The sequence below is a fragment of the Adiantum capillus-veneris genome, chromosome 24 (assembly GCF_014529385.1).
Source record: "Adiantum capillus-veneris isolate H3 chromosome 24, ASM1452938v2, whole genome shotgun sequence".
Classification (NCBI taxonomy): Eukaryota; Viridiplantae; Streptophyta; class Polypodiopsida; order Polypodiales; family Pteridaceae; genus Adiantum; species Adiantum capillus-veneris.
The window spans coordinates 55,401,393-55,421,871 of NC_140954.1; the positions used below are offsets into that span (position 1 = coordinate 55,401,393).

The 20,479-nt window shown below is 43.5% G+C and overlaps 1 protein-coding gene across 1 annotated transcript in view; it reads right to left on the minus strand.

Annotated features, from left to right (window-relative positions):
• Positions 1–1,491: 1,491 nt before the first annotated feature.
• Positions 1,492–20,479, minus strand: part of UBP14 (ubiquitin-specific protease 14) — a 43,161-nt gene continuing 24,173 nt past the window's right edge. The window contains exons 5-20 of the mRNA XM_086498203.1: positions 7,961–8,055; positions 5,735–5,868; positions 5,548–5,604; positions 5,379–5,456; positions 5,232–5,289; positions 5,115–5,147; positions 4,623–4,703; positions 3,499–3,700; positions 3,234–3,291; positions 3,038–3,160; positions 2,870–2,958; positions 2,689–2,781; positions 2,444–2,605; positions 2,208–2,344; positions 1,991–2,123; positions 1,492–1,909 (exon numbers count right to left, since the gene is read on the minus strand). Coding sequence (XP_086354329.1) covers positions 1,734–1,909; positions 1,991–2,123; positions 2,208–2,344; positions 2,444–2,605; positions 2,689–2,781; positions 2,870–2,958; positions 3,038–3,160; positions 3,234–3,291; positions 3,499–3,700; positions 4,623–4,703; positions 5,115–5,147; positions 5,232–5,289; positions 5,379–5,456; positions 5,548–5,604; positions 5,735–5,868; positions 7,961–8,055 — 1,709 coding nt within the window. The 3' untranslated portion in view covers positions 1,492–1,733. The remainder of the gene's footprint in view (positions 1,910–1,990; positions 2,124–2,207; positions 2,345–2,443; positions 2,606–2,688; positions 2,782–2,869; positions 2,959–3,037; positions 3,161–3,233; positions 3,292–3,498; positions 3,701–4,622; positions 4,704–5,114; positions 5,148–5,231; positions 5,290–5,378; positions 5,457–5,547; positions 5,605–5,734; positions 5,869–7,960; positions 8,056–20,479) is intronic.

The following is a 20,479-nucleotide window of genomic DNA, read 5'->3' on the forward strand; positions in this document are numbered from 1 at the left end:
TCATTGCCATGCACACTAGTGTTACTAGATGGGTCCTCCAACATGTTAAAAGTGCCCCTCAACAAACCAATCCTTGACGATGGTATGATCAGAAGCATAGACATTCAACAAAACCAATTATCTCCCCCTAAAACTCTAAAGCCATTGATCCCATCCTGGCACAATGACTAGCCTTCCATAATAGCATTCCATCATAAACCCACAAATGATATACATGATCTTCTAGTGCCAATACCAGCCCACCAAAAAGATTCATAGCGACTGTCAAAGTAAAAGACTGCAATGCCAGATGCGGCTCTCGCATCCGTGGTGCTCCTAGATCATCAAAATTTCTATGCATCCTCCATCAGGCCAGGTTGCAGTTCTAGCCACTGAACATACCACAAAGAAAATCCTCACGGGAAACTTAAGAAAGCTAGGGTTGTTGCAGCAACAAGGTGCACAATCTTTGCAAGTGCCTTGGACAGGGACTAGCTATTGTTTGACCAATTGCGAGGAAGAGATATTACAGTGTGACAAGAAAACTGCTGAACCAAAGCCCATGGTCAGCCCACCATGCCTCTCACCTTGGCCAAGAATCCTCGTAAACAACAAACAATAAGATGCACAGCGGATCGGCAAACAGGCAATTGTCACAGATTGGAGCCATCTGAGACTGACAGGCAGAATCGTGCTAGAAGCCAGAAAGTCTTTAGCAGGTCTGGCTGAGAAAATGCACTCAACACTATCAATGGGCTCTGTAGAGTTCTCCCACACGAAGGACAGGAGAAGCCAACAAAGGAGTCTGTAGCCACATCTCCAAAACATGCTCTCTGCTGGAGCATGCCAACAGTCCTACAAATGACTAAGGTTGCCCAAACATCCCCTCTGCTGGAGCATGCCAAAAATCCTGCATATGATTAAGGTTACCCGTCACCTGTCAATCCCCGTTGCTAAGCTTGTTCTCTCCTAACGACCAAAAAAAGCAGTGTTGGCCTCCAATGGGGCTGCATCAGAGTCCATGTGAGGCATCCTCCATCCAAGTTTGCTATTGCAACCATAGGGCGGCAATTTCCAATCCTCAAGCTGCATGAAGTGTTTATGGGTGAAAGCGAAGGGCAAGGCATACTTGGGAGACAGAGCAATCATAAAAAGGAGAAGGGGAAGGGGGAAAGGGAAAAGGGGAAGAGAGGGGGATGGCGGGCGACAGAAGTGGTAGTGAGCTCGTATCTGAGCTGTGTATGGCTTAGTTGAGCAATTGAATCAGAGTTGTAAGATGATTTAGCTTGACTAAAAATGAGAGAAAGACTTATAATGAATCAAGGAAACAAAAGGTGACCGAATTTCTAAGACAAAACGAGAATTAAATTGCCAGGATCGCTGGCATATGCCTTGAGCAACCGTATGGCATTCACCAAATCCACTGTAAAGGGAATTTGGAAAGCAAACTGGTTGTTACTGTTCCTCTGTAACGCTTAAGAGTGCGACCACTCTTTGTGAACCCCTAACAAGTTTGAGAAATCATTCAAATGGAATTCACCACATATGCTGTAGAAATTTCCAAAGCAACTACCTGCTCCTGTTCCTCTGTAACGTTCTCTCTTATCACTTTCTTTTTAACACTGGCACAAAACCTTTTTAGCAAAATTCGATTTGCACTTTATCCACTAACATTGAAGTGTTTAGGGAACAATGCAATTGAGCAAGCTTTGTGATTTTGTATCTACAAAGGGATAGCTTGTATAGTTGGTTATCTAGGACAATCTTTGGTAAAAATATAGATAACCCATGTCCTTGGGCGGGTCTCCTGAGGCTGCAACCTTAGCATCATTGTAGATAACCCATCTTCCTTCCTTGTAGATATGCGCAACGTAGTGTCCACACTGGGTCGAGCTCCCCATGTGGCTTACAAATCCCAGAAGCTTGTACTCTGACATAGGATGACAAGTGGGAAAAAATAAATTACAGGTCACCTGTGATATAAATTAACGACAAGGAGAATAAAATTCACCTCCTCTTCCATCAGGGAACAATTCCTGTGGGCCAGTGCTAGGCACATTCGAGTTATCTGCATCAACATCCATCGCACTCATCTCATCCGGATGCGTAAATATCCATTCAGCTGCCCGTTCTACATCACCACCCTATGAAACAAAGACCAGCATAAAAAATAAACAAGGATCGAATGTGGGCTAACTAAAAGAGCACACACAAGCCAGCGGACTCACTGTTTCTCTCAAAGCTCTTCGTGCCTGATCAGCCTGAAATCCAAATGAAACCAGGGTCTCCACATGTTCCTGATTAACAGCCACACTTGCAGGTCCAGCGCCTTTCTTGCTTGCAACGGCTATTGGGGCATCAATATCTGATAGCAAATCACACTCCATTAATGAACTTGGTGCAGAGAACTATTTGATGTGCTGATAAATGGCTAACATGATAATCCTGGAAGGTAGCCCGATACCTGGATCGTCCATATGGGACAAAAGCCACTGCATGGCAGGATCTAAGCCTGTATTTGAGGTATTTATAGCAGCCTTCTCACACCGTACACGAGGAAAACCCATGTCCATGAGTTGAGACACAATCAATTCATCAGCAACTGGACCAACCTGAGGACCATCATCTGCATAAACCAAAAAAATTTATTTCAAAATATCCCTTTAATAGCCAACTTGATGCAAGGTATCCTTTGCTAGAAAACAACACCTGTTGACTCCGGTAGGAGCTCTTCATTGGGTTGCAACCCCTGGCTTCTGAGGAAATTTATGTCCAAGATGTCAGGTACATCAACAAAAACATCTAGATTGCAAAAGAAACATTTTAATACAATCTTTTCCAAACTCATTCAAAACAGCGCAATTTATGTGCACAAACAGCATAGGCATACCAAGCTTCTTAGGGACCCATCCAGCTTCCATCACAAACTTGCGCATGTGCAGCACCAAATATTCGGGAAAAGATGCCAGCTTTGAGCTTCTGTGAGTATACACAACAATAAAAAAATACGGAGAAAATGAAACAAAGATGCAGAAACACTATCCCTTGCTTTACTCACTTGAGGGCCACAGTCCTGCCATTGATTGCACTACTATAGAAGTCTGGGACCTGCTCAGCAGCTGCAAAGCTTTCCAAGCAAGCAGACAGAGGCACCCTGGGTCTAACTATCTCTTTATCCAAACTGAAACCCCACAAGCCATGATGGTTAAATGATTTCTTAGAAACAGAGAGCTATCTAGATCCATGGAACTCACACTTTCTCCCCGGATGCTTCCCTTTCCGCTTTCTTTCTAAGGTAGTTAGACACCTCATCTGCAAAGAAACCATCACAAATGTCAGCCAGTGATCCAGAAATGCACAATTCTGTATTATTAGCATAGCAGCATCAGCTTTAAATTCAATAATCAAAATTCTGAATGCTATTTTGGATCAGTGTTGTATAGGTTCACCGTTCTACAAAATAGTTTTAGTTTCACTGTCAACAACATTGCAATCATTTAAAAATTCAAAACAGGATACCTTTATTTACAGCAGCTTGTAAAGGTATGTTGAGTGAGAGCACATTGTCTGCTCGCTTATTATACTTGACTTTGCCAGAAGAAGAGCATGCAATTCTCTCTTCCACATAGTACTTGAAACAACGGGAGGGATCCTGTGGTGCATTGCTTGTGTGGCAACGCTCGACTTGATCAAGAACATGCTGAAAATACTCTAATGCATCCTGAGAGAAACAGAAACACTATCTTGGTTTGAATCCGTCTTCAGCTGAATGAGCATATTCAGTCTTCAAAGACAGAAAAATCTGAATCAAGAATCCTATAGCATCCAATTGACAGTCAACTTCTGGTCTCCTCAAGCATTTTGTACTTGAACATTAAACTTAGGGCGTATGATTGATTCGTTTTACAAATGCTTGACCTGTGCCTTTGCTTATGCCTGAAAGATTACAATAAGTTTCAGGCTGAGGCAGGATGTCATGAAACGTTTTGTGGTTTCGGCCGTTTCGAGGTTTTGAATGGTCTTGTTTCAGGACAAGGAAAACGTGCTTCATAGAATATATAAAAGGACCAATTGTTTTTCACCTTATTGGTACTAAAGAAAAATTGGAGAACGGTAAAACTTTTGCAGTTTGTGTCGACTTGTCGGAATTTGTATTTTTAGGTTCTTCTTTCAAAGATGTATCAATAATATACAATATGGTAAGTGATTTCTTTTGGGACTTTGATAAATTGCATTGCAAAGATTTGTCAAAGGTACTGCCAAGGACACCCTCTGTGTGTGCGCGTGTAGATGTCTATTATTTTAATTATGTGGACTCTTTATGTGTTTACCTTTCCTCTACCAAAAATACCTCTAGTTATAAAAATCAAATTCCTTTGTCGTTCTACATAAATTTAGCAATTTCCAACACGGCACAATCTACCTCATTTTCTCACAGACATTCACAAGTTTTTTGATGTGCAACTATCCATTCATCTACGGACAGCGTTAAAATCTCTGTTCTCGTCCTCTTCTTCTACATTCTTCCTCGTCAACAACCAATCGTGACCTTACAATACCCTAATGTTTAAAAAAATGAAGCGGGATTAAGAACTTTTACCTGCTGACATTAAAAAAATAAAATGGGTAATAAGAACATGTACCTGCTGACGTGAACTGCTAAACTCTGGATGTCCCATTCCAATCAACGATTTCAACATAGCAGGTGGGATACCATTTTGCTCCTAAAATAAAGCATCACACATAAGAGCATGTTTTCTTAGTGCATAACATTCGTAAACTAGATATTGCACCGCACTGTATCATCAAAAACGAAACTTGCAAAGCGTCACTATAGAGTGTTTCCTCCATCCCCTCCACCCCCTCCCCCAAAAAAGAAGAAGAACAAGAAGGATGAATAGGTAAACATCTTAGAAACAGAGCCTGCTCAGAAGAAAGGCCCAAAGATTTTCAGAATTAAACAATAACCACAGTATTGGCAAGTAATGCGGACATAAAAGAACAAAACAAACAGCATGTAATGAGGAAATAGAAAAAAGAGGGAACAAAACAAAGAAAAAAGAAACTGGACAAAGGTAACATGAGCACAGACACCAGTGCGATCTTCTCTCCAAAAGGTTGCAAAAGAGATTTACCACTTCAGGTAGTGCAGAATCTGCCTCATCGACCTGGAAAACAAGAGCCTAGAATATTACGAATCAGCTAGTATGAAACTCAAAATAGCCAAACTTTCTCAATAAGAGTCCAAGTACCCTTCTTCCAACAGATGCAGAGTACTTTCCAGACAGCAACCCATGAGCCAGCTTTGTCCTGGGGAAAAACAACCCCTCATTAGCAGAGAGCACATGAACAGAAATATAAGCAGAAACATCAAATAGGCAAGGTCTCCGGCAGCATACAATTGAGTGTTCAAATCTACTGTTGGATCAGCAGGGGCTCTATCAAAAGCTTCCTTGAGTGAAATATTTGCAAAGTATCTGCCACACAGAATTACTAAGTCCCCATATTTAATGCTGACTCGCTTCCCTCCTTTCAGTTAGTAAAATGTTTAGAAAGCTAAGACTGTACCGTCGCTGGAAATTTTCAGTCGAAAAAACAACTTGCATAACTGAGGCAAGGTAACAACTGACAAAGAAGCACAAGCCAAACATTAGTAGGAGACGAGCCTTCAGCAACTACCAATTGCAATAGAAAGCAAGAAAATCCCCATATAACAGGCGTCAATAGAGAAACCTTAACAAACAAGGACAAAAACCTGTTCCCAAGGTTCACAAGCCCGGTATAGCCAGGCCCATTTACTGGCTCTAAATCCTTTCCACTTTCTTGAATACGGTTCCAATCAAAATTGACATTCTGGTCTAGTTCCCTTTCAGCAGTGGTCATCTCGGTCTGGCAAATCCAATTATCCATCAGAATACATCAAAAACGAAATTTGGGGCAGCCTCATCTCTATGAAGTGGCATACATTTTCTCTGTAAGGTTCAAGTCAAAAGCAAATCAAGCAGGTAATCCGTAAGTGGCATACACATTCTCTGTAAGGTTCAAGTTAAAAGCATATCAAGCATATCAAGCAGGTAATCCGTAAGTTCAGACACACTAACGTGCCCTCAAGGCTTTGCATACATAACTACCTCAAAACGAAAAGCTCTTCTTTGAGCCTCAACAACATTCTGCTACAGAACTGCCACTTGGACATGCCTCCCATCAGATGACAATACAGTGCCATGTGTGTGACCATTTTTCAAGGGTTGAAATTAAAAATTCATGATTTTAGAAAACACCCTAGGGTATAGCCCCAATGCAAAAGAGATTCGCTCTTTGATGTTCTTGATGTCTGCATTACTCAGATGCTACTCTGTTCAAGTCTATTGACATTAGCTGCTCCTTAATTAAACTCAGGCTTTGCTGATGAAAAAATCCATTCAGAACAAACCTCAAGCTAAAGAGTTCTTATTACGGTCAAAATTGCTTACCGAGTCAACTATTACGACTAAAATTTCTGGATACATTTCCAGTATCAAGTTATTCTGACCTGACTAGGACTACTATTGGAGTTTTGCAGATGACGATTTAGACTAAAGAACTGGAGATGAAAAAGCAGTATATCTTTATAAACTGGCATACAGGGTAATTGACATGAAACGAGCAATGCTTGCAAAATATCATATTTTTGTGGACTCAATTCCACTATTTGTTTTCTAAAAGAAACCTCAAAAAGTGAGTTACTTTTCTCTATTTTTTCACTGCTTTTTGTTATTTAGGATGGAGACTTCCTTTTTTCTCTTCTCAACGAATTATTGAATTTGTAACCGGCGTAATTGTAAGCTGAGACAAACTTTCCTTGAACATTGGACACAAGACTGTCAAATTTGTACAAATCAAATTTTGTCGTCTAAAATTATTCCTGCCTTAAACGGAAGAATTTCTTGGTATCTATGCCCCTAGTTTTGTGCAGGGTCATTTCTATCAATCATCTTCAAGGAAAGGCATTGCAACAGTTAACAAAACACACAAGCTGCTATGAGAAATGCACTCTGTTCATAGCTGCTTGACATAGAAATTCCATTTATTTTGTGTGCCTGACCTTTTTTTTGGCTCTTAGATACGTAAATAGTCAAAGCCCTGATTGAAGAAACAAACTAAATACTAACAGAGGACCTCCTTACAGAAGCCAGCCCATACAAGCGCACAGAAAAGGTCAGCAAAAAAAATGAGGACTTCCGGTATGTGGTACATAAGAGATTCCCTCTGTTCGGTGACATTAAACTTTCTTAGAAAGGGCCTACACAAACCATCCATGTGAGAGCACACATATAGTCTGTTGAGAACGAGATGAACTCCTAATACTAACTTCCTATGCTTAGAGCACTCTCTTTCTTGTATACATGAGACTTCAGAGCAGACTCCATGCTACTAGGCGGGAGATAGAGAGCACCCTTTGGCAATCATGCAGGCTGTAATGCGTAGAGACTCTGCCAAAGCCTTTGAATCTGTGGAGTTGGTAGTACATAACAGATGGTCTTTATTGAAACAAAGACCACATATACGTGATTACTCTGGGCCAATGCATGTATACAGGTATGGACTGCAAAGCTATTTAATGCACATGTTTGCCAAAAAACTCAAGTATAGAGCAACCTTACGTTGAAGTTTCCATATTTGCACTGGTAGGAAAAAAAATGGCAATAGACAAAATAACTAATATTTAAGAGCATATGAGAACAGCATATGATTGATCAAGTGCCACTATTGAGGCAACACAGTTCGCAAAAAGCCTACGTATATCGCACCAAAAACTAAACTTTGGAGTTCTAGAAGCTTGCCAACTTGGTTTTGTGCCAAACCTTTAAAACCATAAAAGAGCATCAGGAACCCATGTTGACACATATTCATAGAGGGAGAACGACCCACGTGTTAATTCTCCTTCAAATTTGGCAGTCTTCGAATGTGCATAAATAGCTGTCTACGCTAGACATATTACCTTTTTTAATGCTGAAAAATCGATTCCAAAATGGGCCAAGTGTTGAGCAAGCCAAGGATCCTCCACAGTGTCATCTTCAATGTATGAATATACATCTGCACAAAGATGGTGGCAAGCAGAAAGCAATACTCAAAATTTTTACTTGGATTATTACAATCCTAGAATGGAAGTTGAGAAACATCCAGCATCAGGAAAGAACACAAATTAGGTAAGAAACTAGTTCACAGAAAGGGAAAGAGAAATAAGTTGTTTATTTGGTCTGGAGTAGGCCTAAAAGACCTACGAGACAAAAAAATTACATCATTGTAATGTAATTTAAATATTTATGATAAAAGAATAAGGTAAAAACTGCTAGAAGGGTAGCAAACAAATGAATAAATAGAGCCAGCTGGTAGCATATATCTTCTAAAGCCTAATCTCGTGTGTGTGTGTGTGCGCGCGCGCGCGCTCGCGAACAGCCAGCTCTCAGTTTCTGTGCGAATATTTTCTCTGCCTGCGCACGATCAGCCTGCTGCCCTCAGCCTCTGCGCAAATTTTCTTTGCCAACAGCGCTTAGCCTTCAGCCTGTACAGTAGCCAATCAGGGTTTTTCCTGCTCATCTTGTGTGTGTGTGTGTGTGTGCGCGTGCGTGCGTGCGTGCGTGTGTGTGTGTGTGTGTGTGTGTGTGTGTGTGTGTGTGTGTGTGTGTGTGTGTCGTGTCATGTCTATGGGCATCTCCACTTGATTTTGATTCTTGTGCTTTTGTACATATGTTTCCAATGCAAAGTCATATTAAATGCATCTCATACAATGTGCGTGGGTTATGCAACCTTGACAAATGGCGGCTGACCTGGCACTATGTACATACATGTAGAGCAGACATGGTTGTATTGCAAGAGCACAATCAGCACGAGTTTCCTGGTCAATGCTCCTATTTTGCTGGATATTGGATTGCGTATGCTGGCTCGCAAGATTTCTCTGTTGTGTTGATGCTGATTCGGCATGAGCTTCAGCCTGTTCTCTTATACAATGATCCGCATGGTCGGTGGATGGTTGTACAGTGTTTGTTGAATGGTCGAGTTTATGAATTTGGAGGTACATATGCATATACGGCCTGTGGGCAAAGAGCTACTTTGTGGCGGGAAATCTCCTCTCGCCCATGGACATCGAATGCATTGGATTGCGTATGCTGGCTCGCAAGATTTCTCTGGTGTGTTGATGCTGATTCGGCATGAGCTTCAGCCTGTTCTGTTATACAATGATCCGCATGGTCGGTGGATGGTTGTACAGTGTTTGTTGAATGGTCGAGTTTATGAATTTGGAGGTACATATGCATATACGGCCTGTGGGCAAAGAGCTACTTTGTGGCGGGAAATCTCCTCTCGCCCATGGACATCGAATGCATTTTTGTGTGGAGATTTCAATAATACTCCTGGTTTGCTTGACAGTACCACAGGAAATTTGCATATGCTGCTTGCAGAGAAACACAACTGGGATCATTTTGTTGCCTCTGCTCAAATGATTGATATATGGTGTTCTTTGTATCCTGATGCCTCTGGTTTCACCTTTCAGCATGCTGCTCACTCCTCTTATAGAGCACGATTGGATCGTTGGTATTTGCTTAATGGGCAACAGTATGAAGAATTTGTATGTGACATGAGGATAGACTATGCTCTGCAGCTATCGGATCATTATCCTCTTGCTATCGTTGTATTTTGGACAGTCTATTTGTGATCGGCCTCTTCACAGGAAACGTTTGTTGCATGTTAATAATGCCTATCTTACTCATGAAGTTTTTCGTCATATGGTTGCCGATATTATTCCTCCGCTGTTGGCTCATATGCATATTGATGTGGATGCTGCTTGGTATCGTTTTGTCATGAGAGTACAAAGTGTGATTTCTGACTATCGTAGGCAGCATATGCAACGCATTCGGGAGAATGTCGGTGATGCAAAACAGGTTAGTCAACGATTACAACAATTGGCTGATTTCCGCCCATTGTCTGACTCAGAAATGACGGAGTTATGTGAAGCTAAAGTGTGTATTCAACAAAATGATAAGAGGAAGCTTGCTAAGTGGCAGACGCGTGCACGTCAACAGGCCTTTATGGATAAGGGGTGTGCTTCGAAGAAATTTTTTAAGCATTTGCATCATTCGAGAGTCTCACAGTCGATTAAGCGGGTTATGCTTCCCTCAGGTGCTTGGACTTCTTCAAAGAGGGAACTTGCTGAGGTTATAGTCTCACATTACCGTAACGTGTTTGCTGCTCCATCTCAGCCGTCTTCAGCAGCTTGTCGAGCACGTGAATTGTTGCTTTCTTATGTTCGTCCGATCTTGTCCTCGCAGGAGGCACACTGCGTTGAGGATCCTTTCTCTGTCGCTGAATTGCATGGTGCCTTGCTTGCATTGGGTCGGTGGAGATCTCCTGGTTGGGACGGACTTACTGTGGAATTTTTCCTCTCGTTTTGGGATGCTCTTAAGCAACCCCTCATCTTTATGATAAATGCGGCATGGGAAAAACAGGATCTACCACTTTCATGGAAAGAGGGCTTGCTTAAGTTGCTGCCCAAGCAAGCGCTTTGCGAGCAGTTCTCTCATTGGCGGCCCATAACTCCGATGTCGGTGATATACAAGATTTTGGCTAAAATGTTGGTCCATCGCATCAAGGACTATTTGTTTACAGGACTTCATCAGACTCAGTATGGTTTTATTCCTCGTCGTCAAATCATGGATAATTTGACCAATCTTATGATTGGCATGGAATATGCTAAGTATATGAAACCGGCCTGTACTTTCAAAAAGGGCGGTAGATTTTAGACTTAAACCTTATTTGCTTTCACCCATTTAATTTGTCGCCCACTTTACCTGTACTTTCCACTTTACCTGTACTTTCAAGACACAACAAAGGGGAGAGGGATACAGGTTGCTAGATTGCACCTGTATGAGTAGACCGACACCAGATTGGCCCCAAACTTAGGCGCCCCTTTCGGTATTTCTTTATTGATTAAAAGAGGGAATAAACGTTGTGGTTCCCTACAAGCTGCCCCGCACAAACTTGGCTGAATTTCAACTGTTCCGGCCCGATTTCGGCAGCATAACCATACTAGGACCCTTCACAGTCAATATTCCCACGCATTGAATGACTTTCCCGACGCATACGGGCACTTTGCAAAACCTGGCGAGAATCTGCAGCACGCTGAATTCTCTGTTTTCAGCCCCGAAAATGCGCCAGATCACCTGTACAGCGGTCCCCTCGCGTCCCCGAACCTCCTGGGGGTATTAGGGACCATTTAGGGCCAAAACCCTAAACCTGCAAAAATACACAGCAGGCTGTAATTTACTGTTTCGGGCTCCGTTTTGCGTGCCGGTCGCATCCGTAGCAAGTCCTCCAGCTCCCGCACCTGTAGGGCTACTTGCCCTTTGAATCGGACGAGATTTCTTGCGTGAAACCTCTCCGAATTTACCTGTACCTGCCGAGGATTAGCCGCTATCTAATCCAGTACTTGTGCAAGAGGCTCTTGCCTCGGCAATCGCGCATGAACCCACACAACTGTACATTGGTCAATTGAAAAGCCCACTAGTGGGGCATAACATACTGCCATAGGGGAGAGAGAGGGCAGTGCGTAACGTGCAGGGCATCACTCCTAGCACCGCACTGTACATAGGAGGGAAAGCAAGCACTCCATAGCTCTTAACCTGTGACAAAATCTGAAAATGAGCCTCTCCCAGCTTAAAATTCAGCGCCACCTTCTCTTGCATGAGGAAAGTGCACCAGAATGTGCCACTTGGCACATTTACAAGCATTTTCCCGTTTCAGGGTTGCCGCCTAAAAATCTCCCAACCGGTTGCCCAGTTGACTTCACGGCAGAGTAAGAAAATGTTCCCCTTGTCATTCCGGAGGTAATGACGCAAACACATTTTCAGGTCCCAAAATAGCAGTTCCCTAAATTTTAGGAGATGCTGTCATTGTATCTTTCTAGGTCATTTGACCCCCTTTGTACGCTGTAGCCACACCCAGAACTGAAATGTAGCCTCTGTAGCAAAGGATTTCACTTTGGCTAGTCAATGACCCCACTTTGGCTAACCATAGTCTTTGTCCAACCTTAGTGCTCTCTTGCCCTCAGGCCTGGACTCCCTCTGGACAGTTCCACACTAGCTATGCAATGCAGGGTAGTTAGATTTCCCCAGGGGTGTTTCCAAAAAGTGAAAGTAAATAAATAATAATAAAGAAATCAACAAAAAGGATAGATAGTAGTCACACACTAGTGACATACCCCCCTCTTGAAATCTCAAACGTCCTCGTTTGCATCTATGTCGTACATGCTCACAGTCAACACTGATGTATTCAACACCTGTCGACACAAGTACGACACATACATGCTCATTGTCAACCCTGGTGTATTCAACACCTCGTCGACACATGTATTGCCTGCGTGTGAACCCTATCCCAATGACATAGTGGTAGCTTCGCACTCTGCCATTGCTTTGAGTCACTAACTTTCCAATGACAAAATGGTAGCGACACATTTTGCCATTGTCTTATAGTACACATTGGGCCCAATAACACTTTCGAGCATACCCAAACCAACAGTTTAAGAATGCAGTTACACATGTACCCTTTAATAGAAGCAATTACTGTATCCTTGACAAACTGACAAGAAATACTCACTTCTATAGCACTAACCAAACTTTTGGACATTCCATAAGAGCAATTGCCAAACTGGCAATCTGTACAGCTCTAACATTCATGTAACAGGTATTTCATTTGAGCTCACTTTAAATACCATGTACATCTTTTGTTTCAGAAGCCATTGTCACACTGACAATCCATGTAGCTTTGAAACTCAAGGGGTCAAGGTAGGTTGCAAATCGAAGGCTTCAAGGTAAAGTGATAACACAGTTGGTGACTCTGCAAATTCACCTTCTTCCATCCACTTAGCATCCATTGGTGGATAGTTTCTGAACTTCACCTAGTAATGCCTAGTAACCTTGCCTTTCACTTTTCTTTCTTTATGTGCCAAAATCTGTTCTGGGCCCAAGATCTCGTCAAGTTCCTCGACTTCCAGCCGATCTTCAGTTGGCATATCCTCTGGCACATCACCCACATAGGGTCTGAGAAGACTCACATGAAACGCATTGTGAATCTTCCAACTGTCAGGCAATTTCAGCCTATATGCAACATCACTGATTATGTCGCACACTTGAAAAGGCCCATAGTAACGCATGCTGAGCTTTGGAAACAGTCTTTCCTTGCCCTTCATCTTCTTTAACCTTGCCTTTTCAAAGCATAGAAGCACCCAATCACCAAGTGAATATACTACTTCACGACGGTGACGATCAGCTGCTTTCTTTTGCTTTGCCTGAGTCTTTTCTAAGGCCACTTTGACCTTCTTGTACATTTCATCCATGTCCTGAACATACTTATCTTCTTCAAATATCTTGTTCTTTGTATGCAGTATGGGAGGAACTTTCTTGCCACCTTCAACTATCTCAAAAGGTGCCTTGCCAGTTGATGAATGCACTGTATTATTGTATGCATACTCGACCAATGGCAAATACTGCTCCCACTTTCCTTTATGCTCTGACACGTAGCACTTTACCAGATCTAGGACAGTAGAATTTGCCTCTTCTGACTGCCCATCTGTTTGAGGATCAAATGACGAAGAGAATTTGAGCGTTGTGCCCATATTCTCAAACAAGCCTCTCCAGAACAAACTTGTCATGCGTGGATCACGGTCGCTAACAATCGACTGTGGCATGCCATGATACTTGAAAATATTGCTCATAAACAACCGTGCCATCTGATTTGGTTTTATCTTCTTCCTGACAGGAATAAAATGAGCCTGTTTGCTGAATCTGCAAATAATGGTCCAAATACCACTGTTTCCTGTCTGCGTTCTCGGAAGATCAAAGATAAAATCCATAGCAATACTTTCCCATGGTTTATCTAGAATAGGTAGTGGTTGCAATAACCCTGGTGCCTTTTGCCTGTCAAACTTGACCTTCTGGCAAATTAGGCATTCTCACACAAAGGCATCCACATCTCTTCTCAATGTAGGCAAGTAGAAGAATGTCTCAACCGCTTTAACTGTAGCATCGATACCACGATGCCTTGCATACATTGGGACATGACTTTCTTCCATAACTTTGCGTCGCAATGGCTTTGTGACACACAATCTGCCATGCATCATCATGAACCCATCTTTGAGAAGATAGTGTTCATGACGTTGTCCATGCCTTAGCTGCTCGAAGACCCTTGCAAAATCTTCATCGTTTTCATATTGTTCCCTCATATCATCAAGTGCATGATGATAAGGAATCGACACAGCTGAAATTTGTGGCTTTCTTGACAAGGCATCAGCCACAACGTTCTTCTTGCCTTCCACATGCACAATCTGAAAATGGAACATGGACAAGATATTTGCCCATCGCATATGCTTCTCAGATAACTTTGTCTGTGTCAAGAAGTATCGCAAGGTCTGATGGTCCGTTTGGACAACGAAATCTGCACCTAGCAAGTAGTGTTTCCAACTTAAGAGCGCATGAATCACAGCCAGTAACTCTTTCTCATAGACCTGCATGGTCATCTCTGGCCCTTGCAAAATTCTGTTGTCATAGGCTACTACCCTGCCATCTTGCATTAGCACTGCACCAATGCTACTACCACAGGCGTCACACTGGACCACAAATGACTTCCTAAGATCTGGCAACACAATGACTGGATCTGAAGTCATCTTTTCCTTTAAGAGATTAAAAGCTGAAATCTCTTTCTGTGAGGTGACTGCCTTCTTTTGAAGAGCATGTAAAGGTGAAGCAATCTCAGCGAAATTTCGGATAAACCTTCTGTAATAGGAGCATAGTCCCAAGAAACTTCGGACATCGTGCACCGTCTTCAAATCTGGCCATGACTTGATCGCTTCAACTTTTGCAGGATCCATTCTGACACCATCCTTTGAGACAATGTGTCCAAGAAAGTGGATCTCTTCCAGAAAAAATTCACTTTTCTTTGCATTGATAAGCAACCTATGACTGCGTAGCTCTTCAAACACAATGGCCAAGTGATGCCTATGCTCCTCTTCATTCTTTGAGTAGACTATCATGTCATCAAAGAATGTACCAACAAACTGCTGGTGTGGACGGAAAATTCTGTCCATCATCCTATTGAACGTAGCAGGAGCATTTGTGAGACCAAAGGGCATCACTAAAAATTCGTAAAGGCCAAACGTCGTTCTAAAAGCAGTCTTGTGCACATCCTCTAATCTAATGCGGATCTGATGGTACCCACTCTTTAGATCTATCCTGCTAAACATAGCTACTGCTCCTAATTTGTCCAGAATATCATCGATTCTAGATATAGGGAACCTATTCTTGATGGTATTCTTGTTCAGTGCACGGTAGTCGTTGCACATACGCCATGAGCCATCCTTTTTCTGCACCAACAACACTGGAGAACAGAATGGAGATGAACTGGGCTGAATCAGCCCCATTTCTAACAGCTCCTGTACTTGGCCCATTATCTCTTTCTGCTGAGCCGCACTAACCCTGTACGGAGCCTTATTTGGTGGGCTACTGCCTGGCACCAAATCTATCGCATGGTCCTCGGGTCTCTCTGGCGGTAATTGAGACGGTAATGAATCGGAAAAACAGTCACTATACTGTTGTAAAAACATTGACCTTTCTTTATCTAGCACAGATAAATTTGATTCATCACAATCTGACACTTCACGTGCAAAAACCAAGTACGCAGAAAGATGCTTTTGATTACAGAAGTAATAGCAGAAGCTGATACAGTGGGAATAGACTCCCCTTTAAGCTTTACATCAAGAATGTGAGTCTTTCCCCTGCTCTGTACAGTGATCTTTTTGTTGTAGGCATCCATGATTCCCTGTACACGAAATAACCAAGGAATACCTAGCAACACATCACATCCGTCCAGTGGCATGATGTAAAATTCTTCAGCATCTACATAGGAATGGATATGTAGGCACAACTTTCCAATGATGGGTGTCACAGCCTCTGTATGGCCAGGACATGCCAAACCTGCCTCTGCTGTATACCCCATCTCTTCAGGTCTGATTCCCAACTTTGAAGCCAATTCTGGGGAAATGAAATTGGCTTTGGCACCTGGATCAAAGAAAATAAGCATTGTTTGATCCCTGACCTTTCCCCATGCTCTGCAAAGCTCACTTGCATCTGAATTTGGCTTGTCGCCCACCATATCTGGCATTAGACCAACCATGGGCTTCTTTCCTTTCTTGTCCTCCTTGTCTTCAGAATCAACTGGCCTTTTCTTCGTAGGACAATTGTACGCAATGTGGCCAGGCTGCTCACAGATGAAGCATTTGTTCTCTGACCTCGGGACCTTCTTTTGCTCTTCCGACTTGCGAGGAAACCGTCTTTTCCATTTGTTCGCTGGTTCCTTTTCTGATTCAGCCGTAGCTTTGTCTTTCCCTGCGTTGGCTGGCTCCTGAGTCACTTTAGGAACCTCCTTGGGAACATACTTCTTCGCTGAATTTTTCTTGGCTGATCCGTCCTTGATGCCAGTATTGAATTCACAATCTTCTCCCTTGAGCAAACCATTGCCAGTGTTGGCTACCTCGATGAGCTGCGTCAAAGTAGTGACTTTGGTCTTCGTGCAGTATTTTCTCAATCCTTTGGGTAGGCCACAACAGTATTTTTCAATCGGTTCTGTCAATGGCACAAACCTATAGGAAGTTACTGGAAGTAGAGCTTTCCAAAACTTCCGATTGTAATCATCCAGATTCTTGCAAGTAGCAGCATTAAGCTGGTGCCATTCTGTCATGACATCTGCTTCAAAGTCATCAGATAACCATGCTGCTACAAAAATCTGCTTGAAGTAAATCCATGTGGACGGAGCTTGCCCTTGAAGCAATAAAGTTGTCCACCATTGTCCCGCATTCCCTGTCAAGAAAGTGGCTGCCTTGCGGACCTTTGAAGCCTCTGTAAAGTTTCCCCCTGCATAGGCCTTGTCAAACTGCTGGAGGAATGAGAGAGCCTTCTTCCTGTCATCAAACCCTGTAAAGGTCGTGAATGTCACACCTTTGCCACCTTCTTTGTACGGAGTTGGCCTCTCCAACGGCGTTAAATTGTCATATGGAAGTGACTGAAACATGGGAACATTGTTAGGGTTCATTTGTGTTCCCTGACCGCAATTAAGTTGACCTGGAAATGCCATATTTGGCTGCTGATTTGTAATTCCAGCCATACCAAAATTTGCCTGTGGCATCCCAAATTGGCCCCGAGCGCTTTGAAACCCTGGTAGCATGCCCGTGACACCATACATGGGGTTAGGCATCATCGTTTGAGCACCCCCGAACACTGTTCCTGGCGTGTAAAACTGATTTCCAAGTGCATGACAAGCCATGCTCTGGAATATCGATCCACCTCCAAAATAGCCAGGGTGTACTGAAGGTGGTGAGAAGACCTGTTGCATAGCCTGTAGGTTGCTTCCGTGCCCATTAGAACCAACTATAGGCTGCTGAAAAGTGGCTGACTGAACTGGTACAGCTTGAAAGACTGGCATCTCAGCCACCTGTTCTTGCACCTTAGGTACAGGTTGTGGAGACTGCATGTTCTCCACAGGTGTTTCCATTGACTGTGCAGTATGAATCACCTGTGCTTGAGCCTTAACAGGCTTTTGAATATGATCCAGTGACCCAACTTGCTAAGACGGAAGAGGAGGTTGCAGAAAGGCTAAAAACCTCGGGTTCTGCATTACTTGTGTGAACATAGCCACAGCAGTAGCCAACTGGGTCCTGAATATATCATCATCCGTCTGTGGTGGTCTTGAAGACCCACCCACTTCATGTGTCTGTTGACCCTGTGAAGAGGAAACCTCTTCAGTCACATCATCTGGTCTGTCAGCCATAATTGCAATTTCCTGTGTCTGGTCTATGATCCCCTGTGTCTTCAAACCCAACCTGACCAAGGCTCACTTCTATGGAAAAAAGTGATTTAATCCCGGTGATGGAACCATGAAACCGGCCTGTACTTTCAAAAAGGGCGGTAGATTTTAGACTTAAACCTTATTTGCTTTCACCCATTTAATTTGTCGCCCACTTTACCTGTACTTTCAAGACACAACAAAGGGGAGAGGGATACAGGATGCTAGATTGCACCTGTATGAGTAGACCGACACCAGATTGGTCCCTAACTAAGGCGCCCCTTTCGGTATTTCTTTATTGATTATAAGAGGGAATAAACGTTGTGGTTCCCTACAAGCTGCCCCGCACAAACTTGGCTGAATTTCAACTGTTCCGGCCCGATTTCGGCAACATAACTGTACTAGGACCCTTCACAGTCAGTATTCCCACGCATTGAATGACTTTCCCGACGCATACGGGCACTTTGCAAAACCTGGCGAGAATCTGCAACACGCTGAATTCTTTGTTTTCAGCCCCGAAAATGCGCCAGATCACCTGTACAGTGGTCCCCTCGCGTCCCCGAACCTCCTGGGGGTATTAGGGACCGTTTAGGGCCAAAACCCTAAACCTGCAAAAATACACAGTGTCACAAAACGGGAGCGTACACGAGCACTTAGAAATCTGAAAAATAAAATACTTTACAAAAGGGAGAGAAGGGAGAAGATCGACACAGTATTGGGGACCAGAAGATGGGTTGGTCCCCCCCCCCCCCCCCCCGTTAAGAGTATTCTTTTATTCAGGGAGAATTCTTATACAAGCACGAGAACCCGAGGAAACCCCTCCGTTCTGCATAAAAGGGCTTGGGCACAAGGCCGTTCCTTCCCGTAAGGGACTTAGGCGTGAAGCCGTACTTTCCTGTAAGGGACTTAGGCGTGAAGCCATACTTCCAGTGAAGGGCCCTCTCGTAAGACGGGAGATTCCTGCAAAACAAACCACACAGAGCAACAATTCTCAATGCGTATAAACACCTTATACCTGTCGCTCCTTGCTCGGAGAATCAATCTCCGTACTCAGTCGTCACGCGAACACTTGCAATTTCCGTCGTCAGTCTCTACTCCAGAATCCCAGCGCTAGCACTTTCTGCTGCTCCCCGCTTGCTGAAAACTGGAACGCTGGCTTACCCTTTTATAGGGTCTGGCACCCGGCTGGAATAGAGGCCCAAAAAGCAGAGCCTTGCGCTCCTAGAGAGAGGAGAGAGAGAGATCGCAATTTCAGCCCCCTGCGTAGGTTTTAGCGCTGGCTTTTTTTTATAAGAGCCTTGCTTGCTTTATTTTATTAATAAAGGACTGGTCACTTAAAAGTGACCGCTTTTTAAAATAAAGTGTGAACCTGTTCAAACTTTAAAAACTCCTTTAGTTAATGAAAACAATGCAACACGAACACATTCCAGGCGTCCCCGGGTGCAGGACACGACACAGATGCAATGCAAACACAGACTCCTCGCGGGAAAACATCTGTCCTCCCGCGACTGTTCCTGCTTTTCGTAAAAAGCTTCATTGAACCCATCTTTATTCTTGTGCTTGCGTTCTTACACGTATTTTCTTACTCAGTTCGGATTTCCTCCTTAGCCTACGGAATGCCCCCTTACTGATGCACCCGTCACCCATCATGTGACGCATCAGGGGCACTCGTAACCCGGCCCTTTCCACCGAACTTACGGAAACTCCTTCGCGATGTTTACCGTCACCCATCAAATGACACATCGAGTTGTCCGTTCTTGATGGCAGTTCCTATAGCTACAATCTTTTAACAATTCCTAGTGTACACAATAAAATATCCTATAAAAGAGATTAATCATTACAAATAAGAAAATAGTCCAATTAGCAACACACAGCAGGCTGTAATTTACTGTTTTGGGCTCCGTTTTGCGTGCCAGTCGCATCCATAGCAAGTCCTCAAGCTCCCGCACCTGTAGGGCTACTTGCCCTTTGAATCGGACGAGATTTCTGGCGTGAAACCTCTCCGAATTCACCTGTACCTGCGGGGGATTAGCCGCTATCTAATCCGGTACCTATGCAAGAGGCTCTTGCCTCGGCAATCGCGCATGAACCCACACAACTGTACATTGGTCAATTGAAAAGCCCACTGGTGGGGCATAACATACTGCCATAGGGGAGAGAGAGGGCAGTCCGTAGCGTGCAGGGCATCACTCCTGGCACCGCACTGTACATAGGAGGGAAAGCAAGCACTCCATAGCTCTTAGCCTGTGACAAAACCTGAAAATGAGCCTCTCCCAGCTTAAAATTCAGCGCCACCTTCTCTTGCATGAGGAAAGTGCACCAGAATGTGCCACTTGTCACATTTACAAGCATTTTCCCGTTTCAGGGTTGCCACCTAAAAATCTCCCAACCGGTTGCCTAGTTGACTTCACGACAGAGTAAGAAAATGTTCCCCTTGTCATTCCGGATGTGATGACGCAAACACATTTTCAGGTCCCAAAATAGCAGTTCCCCAAATTTTAGGAGATGCTGCCATTGTATCTTTCTAGGTCATCTGACCCCCTTTGTACACTGTAGCCACACCCAGAACTGAAATGTAGCCTCTGTAGCAAAGGATTCTACTTTGGCTAGTCAATGACCCTACTTTGGCTAACCA